This window comes from Oryx dammah, unplaced genomic scaffold (assembly GCF_014754425.2).
Source record: "Oryx dammah isolate SB20612 unplaced genomic scaffold, SCBI_Odam_1.1 HiC_scaffold_12, whole genome shotgun sequence".
Taxonomy (NCBI): domain Eukaryota; kingdom Metazoa; phylum Chordata; class Mammalia; order Artiodactyla; family Bovidae; genus Oryx; species Oryx dammah.
The window spans coordinates 43,896,625-43,909,093 of NW_024070196.1; the positions used below are offsets into that span (position 1 = coordinate 43,896,625).

The 12,469-nt window shown below is 48.3% G+C and overlaps 2 protein-coding genes across 2 annotated transcripts in view; one reads left to right on the forward strand and one right to left on the reverse strand.

The window, feature by feature from the left end:
- On the reverse strand, positions 1-10,138 carry PXMP2 (peroxisomal membrane protein 2). Its single transcript, XM_040251534.1, has 5 exons — positions 9,831-10,138; positions 7,449-7,565; positions 5,797-5,959; positions 2,803-2,922; positions 1-341 (listed from the first exon to the last, which is right to left on the reverse strand). The coding sequence occupies exons 1-5, from the start codon at positions 9,950-9,952 to the stop codon at positions 273-275; spliced, it is 591 nt and encodes a 196-aa protein (XP_040107468.1). The 5' UTR covers positions 9,953-10,138; the 3' UTR covers positions 1-272.
- Positions 10,139-10,240: 102 nt separating this feature from the next.
- Positions 10,241-12,469, forward strand: part of POLE (DNA polymerase epsilon, catalytic subunit) — a 57,247-nt gene continuing 55,018 nt past the window's right edge. The window contains exon 1 of the mRNA XM_040251535.1: positions 10,241-10,358. Within this exon, the coding sequence (XP_040107469.1) occupies positions 10,297-10,358 (62 nt within the window). The 5' untranslated portion in view covers positions 10,241-10,296. The remainder of the gene's footprint in view (positions 10,359-12,469) is intronic.

A 12,469-nucleotide genomic window follows, 5' to 3' on the forward strand; every position in this document is an offset into this window, starting at 1 on the left:
TGAAAATGCTACATTATAGTTTATTGTGATCCTAATTCAATCCAGGGTGACAGGTGAAATCATCTCTGCTATATTTAAGTTTCTAGGGCAGCACCACCTGAGGACAGCGATTACCTTTTTAAAACATGATTCTGACATTAAGAGATTTCTGTTTCTCCATCCATCATGTTCGAGTCATCTTGAATCTCATGATCTAGAGCCCGGCTGGCTTATTTCTGTTCTCTCACCCCACCCTAGTCATCAGTGTGTCTGACACCTTCTCCAGGTCATCTTCACTTCCCCAGAGAGGCCAAGTAGGCGTACCAGAACAGAGCCACCAAGTTTGCAAAAAGCACCCGGAACTGCCAGAGAGAACAGATGGTAAGGTAAGAAGAGGAAGGCCCTGGGCACACTCATCAAGTACGAGGCCCCCAGGACAATGCCAATCCACTGGTCAGCCCATCCACCCACTGCTGGATTTACTCAGTCTTTACTTTGCATGAGGCATTGTGCCTGGGCTCCAGCAGAGAGAGGTGAGGAGGACAGTCCCCCTGCCTGATGATGTTAACTGTACAGTAGGGAAAACACTCCTTCACTGATCACTTCAGCTCCTGGTAGGCCCCTCTCATCCCAGGACCAGACATCATGTGGGTAGCTTCACCTGGCTCTTCCCTGACAACTCCATGACCAGTTCACTCAGACCCATCCTGTTGCCACTATCTGCTTCAATGATCTGACAGACATACTCCCACCTAAAACCACCTTTAGTCAATTACTGAGTTTCCCCTGCACATAAGCTCCAGGAAAGTAGCAATCTTGCCTATCTCATTAATCACTCTAGCCCAGAGTCTACAGCCACAGGGCATACAGCAGGTGCTCGATACATATGTGTTGAATAAACTCCCTGCCGCTTAAGCGCTCACCTGCAACCACCTTTTAGGGAGCTCTCTGACCCCAAGCTTGCAGTGCTTCCCCTAAGCTACTCAGAAGGATTCTATTTTCCAGCCTCTCTACCCTCATCCACAGGCCCCGCCACATCCTCAGACATTCTGTTTTCTCATGTCTTTATTTCATTCTCTATATGCCTTAGAACCTATGGTCCATATCCCTGGTTTTCTTCCCTTCCTGTTCCTCAGTTGTACTCTGTTGGAAAACCCCGATCCTCCCTGCTTCTCACCTGCCCCAGGCCCCTGCACAAAAGGGTCTTTAGCCTCTGCTGGCTCCCCCATCTCCAATCAGCTTCCTATCCTATCTTTCACAATGCCAAGCCGACCACTACTTTATTCCCCTCAAAATACCTCCCCTGCCCTACCTGCCTCCCTCCTGGAGGAAACACAAGGTGTGGCCGGGGGTCCCCAGTCAACAGTGACCTCCCCTCTCTCCTCTGCTCAACGGGAAGAAGCATCTCTCTGTTTATGTGCCACTCCTATCCCCACCCCTCTCACTGGGGCAGCCTGGGCGCCATGTGCCTGTCACATGGCCACTCTTCTAGCTGCCAAACCTTCTCCTTTCCTGGACCACTGCTAACTACGGTTTTCCCCCTATGCTTCACAAACTTGTAGTTAGACTTTGTAGTTTATCTTCTACTTTTTCACCCACTCAGTCCTCAACAGTCTGGCTTCAGCCCCATTGAGCCACTGAAATTGCTCTTGGAAAGGTCATTTAAGCTAATGGAGACTTAGTGATTTTTAACTTCCAACATCAGCTACTGCTGTTCATCACTGCCTCTGGTTTTCTGCTATCCTTGGTGTGTGTGGTGTGTGATTACCAAGCCCTCCCTTCTCCCCTCTCCTACCCTTTCAAGGTAGCTCTTTACCAAAGGGGCTCTTGCCCCAGGTCTCTTTCCTCTATCTAAAGCAGGGTGGAAACCAGCTTTTATGAGCTAATTTCAGGTAGATTCCTTAAATAGTGTGCAGAAAAACGGTAACACAGCAGGCTGAGGCCTGGGAATTTCTGGAAAGGCCTGTTTGAGAGTTGGCATCTGGGAACTTGAATGTGGGTTCCCACCTTTCTCCAGCTGATGAGAATGGCTCCCTGGGCCTAGAGTGCCTACAAAATCAGTGTGGCTGAAGCTGAGTGCCTGCTCTCCTCCCGGGGGTCTGGAACTCTGGTGCAGGCAGCAGTGTCCATGTGCCAGCTCCAAGTAAAACCCTGGGCAGAAATATTGCCGTGGCTGATTCTATGGGTAAATGATCGCTTGCTCCCAGTAGCCCTCAGGGCAGGGAGCATGGGGCGCCTGCAATGGCTTGCCAGGATCCAGTTGTACATCCCTTTGTGTGGCCCTAATAAATCTCAGCCGTGAGCCCATCCATCTGGCAGTGGTCTTGGGACCCAGTCACAGGTGAGCTATACTGGATGTGAAGACAGTGGACAATGGCAGGGCCTTCAACCAACCAGAGGGTGGCCCCTCAGCTGCCTGCCTAGGGCCGGCAGCCAGAGGTCAGTGAATTGGTTCACACCCAGACACTGTGCCCCTTACCACTCAGAGCCCGCCCCCGCCTTACTCAGGTTTGGCTCTGACGTCCCTGAGTGAGGCTGCCTTGGCTGCAATCTGTGAAGCCCTAGAGGTGGGGTGTGGGGGTGAGCATCCAACCCTAGAAAGCTGAGCACAGCCTGGGATGAAGGGGCACAGCGTGGACCCAGCTTGGGACCCCCTATGTCACTTTGCCTCCTCAAATCCAGTAATGGTAACAACTCGGAGCAGAGAGAAAAGCCTCGGGAGGAATCCAGAACCTGGGATGACGCAAGGCTCAGGAAGAAGCCTGGGCTCTAGGGAAGCTTGAAGCCCTCTGTGGCTCCAGGCTGGCACCTGGCTGGCCTCACCTGCACAGGGATATAGTTGATGTTAATAAACTGCACAGGTGTCCACACTCGCCAGTTCATCCGCAGCGCCGGCCAGAACCCGCTCTTCATCTTGGCAGCGAAAGCGGCAGTGTCCTGCCCCTGCAAAGGGTGGGAAACGCAGACCGTGAGCAATACCGGTCTTCTAGGCGAAGGACTCCAAAGCCTAACTCAAGATTTCTTTAAAACTGCATGTTTTATTCCATTTATATGGACATAGCACATGTGTGTGCTTGATCAGTGATACAGCGGGATAAATTAACAATCTAGTAGGAAGATCATCGAAACAGTGCTCTCATTGTGTGTGACCTTTGCCCACGACCCCTAAGAGCTGAGCTGATGATGGTGTGATTCACACTGGTGGCCTGGGCACCAGAATTGCAGCTGCTGATGGCTCAGCTGTCAGTTCTTTCCAGAATAACCTCCAAAGTTGATGCATTTCCTATCAAAACTTGTCAGGAGTTCTTTTTAAAAAATAGACCCCAGTAAATGATTCTAAACGTCACCTGGAAGGATAGATGCGTAAGAATACCCATCTTGAAAAAGAGTAAGGAAGGAAGGCTTGCTTTACTAGAGATTTTAAAAATTCTGTACAGTTAGGGCAATTAAAAAGTCTGGTGGCGGCAGTGGTGGTTTCATCGTTAAGCTGCGTTGAGACTCCATGGACTGTAGCCCGCCAGGCTCCTCTGTCCATGGGACTTCCCAGGCAAGAATACTGGAGTGGGTTGCCATTTCCTCCTCCAGAGGATCTTCCCCACCCAGGGACTGAATCCACATCTGCATCGGCAGGCGGATGCTTTACCGCTGAGCCATCCAGGAAGCCCATAGACCGAAGTATATCTCACACTATATTAAAAACAAACACATAATACCACAGGAAACCATAGGAAAATATTTCTATTATCTTTGGGCATATCAAAATGTACAAAATAAAATCATAAGAGTAGAAGAAGAAAATATAGGAATATATTTCTAGTATCTTCCTTTAAGGAAGCCTATGAAGGAAAAGACTAGATTTGAATACATGACTTTTTAAGCTTTTGTATGGAGAAAGACACTATATAACTTAAACATTTTTATGAAGTTAAACATCTAAAAATGGGGAAAATATCTGTAACTTTTATTTGGCAAAGGATGGATATCTTTAATATGTACAAACATACAAGCAAGAAAAAATGCAAACATTCTACGAGAAAATGAGCAGAGTTAGTGGAAGAAATACAGATAAGCATATAAAAAGATACCCAACCTCATAAAGATACAGAAAATAGTTTTCACCTGACTTCCCTGGGTGGGCAGTGGTTAAGAATCTGCCTCCCAGTGCAGGGAACACGGGTTTGATCCCTGGTCCGGGAAGCTCCCACATGCTGCACAGCCACTGAGCCTGGTACCACTACTACTGAGCCCACATTCTAGAGCTGGAGAGCTGCAACTACTGACCCTGCGTGCCTACAGCTTGTGCTCCACAACCAGAGTTTAGAGGTCTCTGGGATCACAAAACTTGTGTCTGAATCCTGACTCAATGACAGACACAGTTACAGCACCTTAGGCCAGTGTCTACCCCGTAAATAACTGAAGGCCTCGGCTTCCCCGGTTGTCAGGTGGATTGATACTAGGCTCAAAGAGCTGAAGCACTGGATGCAGAGCTCAGGGCTCAACAGACGTCAGCTGATGCCATCATTCCGCACCACTGCAGGGAGGACAAGGACAGCCTTTTTGGATAATAATTCTAGGAACTGACCATGAAGGAATCCCTATACAACAGGGACAGGCGTATGGTTTATAACACAATGTCTGGATCACAGAATGTCAGATGTGGAAGCAGCTTGTAGTGTGTGTACCGTATGGAGAGTGTGGTCCCACACGTGTCATTATGTGGTGGGAACTTTCTGTGCCTTGGTAACATCTGCCTTATCCATGCAGGGTATTTATTTTTTAATGAAAATATACTCACTTCCTATTTGGAAGGAAAAAATAGGGAGAAGCTGCTGTGGTACCCTCAATCCTAACATAGGCGCCTTTCACTTTCTTCTATCTAATTTCCTAAGGACTTCCCAGATATTTCTTTTTACTATCAGGGACTTATTAGGAATCACAGGGAAGTTTAAACATCTTTCCTACCTCTCACCAGGGTCACTTTAGACAGCACTGGGTGTTCTCCTCACTAACAAGAACTTGAGATGTGGTTTCAAAATAAAACCCAAGTGAGAAGTGTTTACTTGCTGTGATTGGTTGAAATAAATTACTTCTAGGGCAGAACATGACACATCTCAGCACACAGAGGACGGAAAGGAGATGGTGAGGGTGGTAGGTAGTGGGAATGAGGTTGGGTGAACACACCTCTCAAGTTTTCCATTGCAATGTTAAGTCTATGCTGATAAGTTAACCTCTTCAGAGCACTTGTGATGTCCACACCCCGAGTGAGCACAGGATTCTGCAAGGTCCATGGACCCCTCTGGTGTCTGGTGAAGCCCATGCACCCACTTCCCAGAATGTTTTGAAATGCATAAAATATATGAGAGTACAAAGAAATCAATTATACTGAAGTATGGGAGTTGGTGACAGACAGGGAGGCCTGGCATGCTGAACACATGGGGTTGCAAAGAGTCGGACACAACTGAACGACTGAACTGAACTGAACAGCTATCGAAACATTCAGAAAACATTCTTATAAACCGGTATATGTGCTTCTTCACCTACACATTCAGTGATAAGACCAGCAGAAAGGCGTCAGGAGGGATGAGCATAAACGATACTCCAGGGTAACTGTGACAGTGGACGTGTGACAGCCGTCTACCTTGGATGCTTACATCAGGCTAACAGGTACTGCTAATACAGCTGTGCTTTGCTTCTGATATTTCATAGAGGACAATGTGAAACTTCAACTTGAGTGAAAAGTTCAGAGACCCTCTGAATTCCAACCAAAGCATCCTTATGCCAACGAACAGCTGGCGTGTAAGAGTGCTAGAGACCAACCTCCAGGAAGTTCATGACAAAGAAGAACAAAGACAGGAAGGCAGGTGCGAAGAGAAGGCGGTCCAGGAGGAGCCTCTTGATGCCTGCCAAGGGGACCTCTGAAGGGATCCAGCGCTCCATCAAGAGGTAGAAGAAGTGACCCAGCGGCCCTGTAAAAAAAAACCTGAGGCCCGCGGTGGGGGTGAGTTGGACACACCCTTCACCCTCAAATCCCAGATCCTAAAACCTGCTTCCTTGGAGTCCCTCAGCACTGACCACAGAGGTCTGTGTGGCCCTTCTAGAAAACATGCTTTCAATGCATCTGTTCCAGGCATTCATTTTTGCCTCTGACAGACCAGGCTTGTTCCTCCTTTGCACCCCCTTGTCATCACATGGCTGGCTCCTCGGAGAGTGCCTTCCAATTGTCCTGAATAATGAACCTACTGCTGTCCCAGCCACTCTCTATTCCAGGCCCTGTCCATTTTCTTCAAAGCATTTATCACTGGATGTCATGGTCTCATTTGTTTATACAGTGCCCTCTCTTCACCCTTAGAAGGTAAATGCCACAAGACAGGATCGTGTCTGTCTGTTCACTGCTCTGTCTGGAACAGGGCCTGGCTCAGAGGTGCCTGGTAAATAAACAGAAGCATCCCAGGTGTCAGAGCTTTTTATCAAATTCTCTCCGATCATTATCAGGGCTGAGACCTGGTGCTGTGCGCTGGCTTGTCTGTATTATTTTTCATTCCAAACAGCACAGGAAGAAAACTGAACCCTGCCACCATGTCTACTGGATCAACAGATCTGAGACTCCATGAAATCCAGAATCAAAAGATGAGCAGGGGCCCAGGGGCCTTCCAGCTCCACAGTGCCAAGCCTTTTAAAAAATGGTTTTCCCTAGTCTTTCTCCACCTTTTCACAGAATGTTAACTGGCCCAGAGCAGGGCTTCTCAGGAGGAAGAAAAACAGGAAGTCTTGAGGATGGAAAACTGTGACTGGATAAGGGGAATGCATCAGAATCACTCCCAGGTGGAGGGATTATCACCCCCTCTTTGGAGGGATTAGGACTTTAAATACATATGGGAAAAGCTGTGACGACTCAAGTTGGCATACTTACAATACAAAAATGTCATTTGTGAATTTTGAATTGAAAAAAAATCAATCCTATTGCAAAAGATTTCTAAATAATCCATCTATACAAACACTGTTGTTGACCAGAGAACTCGGGGTGGATTTAATAGATAAAACTTCTGAATCTCTGTGCTTTTGCGATTTAAAAAGTAGTTCAGAAATGACAATTTTCAGGATACCTAAGGATTTCTTTTCTGAATGGTTATGCTCTGAATTTAACAACAGAAACTAACTGGTCATATTTGAGTCTGTTTTCCTCTTTCAGAGTCTTTGGGTCTTGAAGTCTGATTTCAGGTTTAGGTGCCCTCAGGCCTCTCAGCTCAATTACTGTGGCTACCTTCACCCATGCAATTCAAAATAAAAACCAAATAAAACTATAAAACAAGTGAAGCTAACGTTATCCATCATTCTGATTTTTCTCCCATGATGACTTCAATGCTTTTTAAAAAATTACTTTTCCGAATTAGGTAATTCCAGGTGTTGATATCCTAGCTTTGTCGCACTTAGCCTGCTACTGAGTAAACCAGTCCCTTTATGGAACTCACCCATAGATAGCATATCTGAGAGGTCCGCTGACATCTAGCTTTTGAGAGCAGTTTTCTTTTTTCTGCTTCTTCTCAATCAGCTGTGCCAGGAAGTTCCCAAGTGCTGACAAAATGCCACTGTGGAGAGAGGGGTATTCAGAAAACAGAAGTGAACTACCGGGGCTGGGGCGGGGGGTGGCGGGGGACATCTATTCCTGCACATAATTAGCACAGTGGTTCCAAGAACATGCTGGGGATGGGTGGAGATGAACCCTTATCAGAGCAGTGAAATGTAAGTTCCCTGCATGAAAAGGTGGAGACGGCAGAACTTAATACACACACAGAAGCAGGTAAGATTTCCAATCGGTGGGTTGTATAAGTGTCATATCTGGATTGTGATGCTATCCTATAATTTTAGAAACAGTTACCCTGTGCAGTTATAAAAGGGCAACGCGAGGGATCCTTATGAAGAAAATTTTCTATATTTTGACTCCGGTGGTAGACACACAAACCTGTACATGTGACAAAACTGCATAGAATTTAACACTTACAGTCACGGAGGAGTACAAGAAAAGCTGAGAAATATAAATAAGTCCTATGGTCTGTTATCTATGCAGTGTCCTGGTTGTGATACTACAGTTTTACAGAATGTTGCCAATGGGGGAAATTGGGGAAAGTGTACTAGGGATCTCCCTGTATTGTTTCTTACAACTACATGTGAATCTGGGGCTTCCTAGGTGGTGAAGAACCTGCCATGCAGGAGACGCAAGAGACACGGGTTCGGATCCCTGGATCGGGAAAATCTCCTGGAGGAGGGACTGGCAACCCACTCCAGTTATTCTTGCCTGGAGAGTACCATGGACAGAGGAGCTGGGTGGGCTACAGTCCACAGGGTCGAAGAGTCAGACATGACTGAAGCAACTTAGCACATGCGCACATGTAAATCTACAATCATCACAATAAAACTTTCAAATAGAAAGGTGGAGACGGGCCCAGCTACTCAATAATTGGTCTATATATCTGCATTCTGAGAAGCTTTCTAAGCTATAAAGTCCAAAATTCTTGGACGAGACAAGGAGCCTCTCGATCTGATCTTTCCCTACTTCTTCCTCATCCTCTCCCTTGGCTGTTGTTCATTTTCTCCAGGAACACAGGCCCATCTTCCACTCCACCACTATTAGATTGCTCCTCCCTCAGGACCTTTGCTCCTGCTGTGCCCTCTGCCCTCTGATTCCCTTTTTTGTACAGCCTGTTCCTTCTTCAGGCTTCTATTTAAGTGTCACCTCCTCAAATAAAACTTCCCTGACCACTTTATCTGTGTTATTCATTTATCTACTTTTTGACTAGTTCTTTACTAGAATGCAAGATCGGTGAGGGTAGGGACAGGATCTACTTGTCTCAATCATTGCTAATGCTCCCCAGACAGGAAGCAGCTGTACACATGTATGAAAGACTGTATTAATAAAAGAGGACAAACTTGTAAAATGGATTAATTAAAAGGAAGGGGGGGGATGTCTCATAAAATGTTTAGTTCTTCAAATCAAAGGACCCACCTAACCGCAGCAAGGGGGGCAGTGTCAGCTTTCTCCCAAATGCAAAGCTGCTGAAGCATGTCTTAACACCTCCCACCCGGTCTAGCCTTCCTCGCCCTTCCTAAAGGCGTTCACCTCAACCCATTTAGTCCATCAGGTGGTGATTGTGGTTTAGTCAGGAAGTCTTGTGCGACTCTTAGGACCCCAGGGCCTGTAGCCCTAGCCCGCCAGGCTCCTCTGTCCATGGGATTTCCCAGGCAAGAATACTGGAATAGGTTGCCATTTCCTTCTTCAGGGGCTCTTCCCGACAAAGGAATCGAACCGGGTCTCTTGCATTGCAGGCAGATTCTTTACCGACTGAGCCACCAGGGAATCCCCAGCCTATCCTGGACTCAAAACAAGAGCAGGTACCAGGGAAGCCCCAGTCTAGCCTCAAAACAAGAGCAGGTACTAACGAACTGGAAGGTAGCTGCAGAACCTGCGCAGAGCCGAGCGGGTGACAGATGTTTCCCCCAGTCCCCTTTTACCCAGGACGACCGCTACCTCTGGGGCAGAGGGGCCGGAGGCCCCGAGGTCTGCAGCAAGTCCTTCAGCTCGTGCACTCCTTTAGTCTGGTCCGTGGGTCCACATTTTAGGGTGTTTAGGAGTCACAGCTCGGCACAGCACGTGCCAAGAGTTCTGGTTAATTTAAGGCAACTGGAGGGTCATTTTGACACACCGGGATTTTGCCTTCCACATTCAACCCCCCATGTTGGATGTATCTGTGGGGCTGGGTCACCGGTCGACCGAGCTCTGGGCCGCGCCCACCCCCGCACCCCGCCTCGCCCCCACCGGCCCCGTCCCTTCCCCTCCTCCGCCTCTCTGCGCAGACCTGGTGGCCGCTTTGGTGAGTACTGGGTAGAGCCGCAAAAGGCGCAAGTACTGAGAGAGTAACCGCCGCGGGAGCGGCCCTAGTCCAGCCTCCGCCCGCAGCTTCGACGCCGCCGGCGCCATCGCCTTCCCCGGTCCACGCCCACCGGGGGCACCGTCCCCACTCCTGGCTTGCCAGGCTCTGGGCCCAGGGCGCGGGGCGGGGACGGCCGGACATTTCCCGCCCCGCCGCGTTCCGCAGTGCCGCCGGGTACAGACCCCTGAATACGCAACGCGCACCTCCGCGCACTTTTCCCGGACTCCCTAACGGGCCACCTCCCCCTCGGGCGCCGGCGGCGATTGGAGCTTTTGGGGGCGGGGTGCAACGAGCCTCCTGATTGGGCGGTGGGGCGCTTCCGGCTTCTCGCGAGAGTTATTACAAGCGCGCCAAATTTCTACAGGGAAGTGGCGGCGGCGGCTGCAGCGCTATGGTTCTGAGAAATACTGGGCGACTGCGCGCGGAGCCGGGCGCGGACGGAGAGCCCAGCCGGTGAGACAGGTGGCAGGCGGGCGCCGAGGACCTTCCTTTCGGCCTGGCGGCGCAGGAGCGCCCCCTCCTTAGCGCGCGCGTGTCGTCCGTGAGCAGCTGCCAGAGCGCCTGGGGCACTCCCCTCGGCCGCCCGACGTGGGCTCTGGGTTGAGAGTCCGGCAGCTCTCCGAAGCTGCTCCGTCTCCCCGCCGTCTCCTTGTTGGCGCCGTGTCCGAGGTCCTCCGCCTGCGGCCCGGCGGCAGCGCAACGGGGAAGGGGCGGCTCTAGGACGGGGGCGGGGAGGAGGAACGCGCCATAGCCGGGCTCCTGCTGATCGCTGCCCACGAGTTCTCAGGGTAGTAGCTGAGGGTGTCCGGTTGTGCTAGGAGCGCGCGCGGAGGCCTTGCAGCCTAACCTCGGGGTCGGCTCCGCAGGCCAACGGTCGGCTCATCTTGTGCTGGAGTGAGGGCGGTGGGGCCGCAAGGCTCCGGCCTCTCGGGTCCAGCCCCACTGCTTCGCGTGGTCGGGGCGGCCCTGACCGCGGTGTCGGCGAGGCTGCGGAGTAAGGGGAGCAGCTTCTGACTTAGTTCTAAGGTCGAAAGCCCTTAAAATTAAGATGTGACAGGGTTTTGTTCGTTCTGAAAGCTTTAGGGGAGAATCTCTTCTCTTGCCCTTTGTAGTTTGTAGGGGCTCCTTCCTCTGTTTTCAAAAACAACGCTGCCGCATTTCCAGCCTCACTCTCCTCTCTGTCTCTAATTTCTGGCTCTTATAAAGAACCTTATGATTACAGTGGATCCACCCAGATAATCCCCATCTCAAAATACCTAAAGTCATCACACCTGCAAACTCCCTTTGGTCATGTAATATAACAGAGGTTCCTTGGATTAGGACACAGACATCTTTGGTGTGGGGGCTGTCAATTCTCTACAGCAGGTGGCTATAATTTTTTGTGAAAAATAAGGGTCCTCATCTTGAAATAGGTCATTCTGTTCTTTAGGTGTAGGTGACCCAAGGAATATCTTCAGGCAAAGGAGTTTTTCTTAAGCAAAATTCTCTGACCACTTAACGTTTATAAATTAATAACTAATGAATCATGTTACAGTAATTAAAGACATGAATTCTGCACAGGCTTGGTTCAGATCTTTTTTTTCTCTAACTAGTCTCTGTTTTGTATATTTAGCTTTCTTAGACTGCACCATTCTAGAACATACATATTTTTTTTCTCTGCTCATTGATTTATAATAAAGTAGCTCATTTATTTACATTAAGACAAAAAGTCATGGGGTATGGATTCTTAGCTGTACATTTTTGAGGAGTGGAGAATACAGTTGGCTTAATTAATAAAGAGGCCTTCAGCCCAAAATATACAGGGGCCAGAATCTCAGAACTGCAGTTTAAAGAAGAAACTGTTAATAACATTTGCTTTTTAAGTTGGAATGCAATATGGTAATTATTCTGTTTTGAAGATGGATAAGCCATAATTATTGTATTCTATCTAGATGGTATCACACCTGTGAAATTAAAAGATTGTGAACAATTTGGGATTATTCTAATCTCTGGAATCAAAATAGATTTGGATAGTTCTGTTGATGGAAAGTCTTTGTCAAGTACTTAATTTAAGGTTTATGATAAAATCTGTATAAACAGTTATTTAACCCTAAGCAGAGAAAGGCTTGGGCGGTTTGAGGCAGATGTAACTGAGCTGGGAAGTGATTTCCCTTGTCAGTTGAAATAGTTCCTCTCACACTGAACAATGTTATAGCCCCATTTTTATCCATATGTGGTTCTTCAAACATCCAGACTCAAGTGTCCTAGAAGATATGTCATGCTTTTAAGGTACAGTTTATTCTACCACAACAGGTATTTCTGTAACCCTAGTTTGCTCACATGTAGTTGGTAAACAGGAGAATATCAGTAAAATGTGGTGATTGTATTGGTTCATTTGCAATTTTTCCCTAGGCAAGGGGGTCAGAATCGAGTAGAATTAAACAGTCTTCAGTAGAGAAGGAAAGAGCCCTTGGCTGGAGTATGGCACAGATATGTGCCCTGTTGGCTCTGTTTGAAGACAATTTTATCTGAGTGCCTGTACCAGTGCCTCTCTCCAATCTCAGGTGGCAGGCTACACTTTTTTC

What these genes read in the sequence shown, in the direction of transcription:
- PXMP2 (XM_040251534.1), bottom strand. Translation starts at nt 9,952, where the DNA reads ATGGCGCCGGCGGCGTCGAAGCTGCGGGCGGAGGCTGGACTAGGGCCG. An exon ending in CTCACCAAAGCGGCCACCAG is followed by an intron (nt 7,566 to 9,830) that starts GTCTGCGCAGAG and finishes CTCTCTCCACAG; the next exon opens with TGGCATTTTGTCAGCACTTG. An exon ending in CTCAGATATGCTATCTATGG is followed by an intron (nt 5,960 to 7,448) that starts GTGAGTTCCATA and finishes CGCGGGCCTCAG; the next exon opens with GTTTTTTTTTACAGGGCCGC.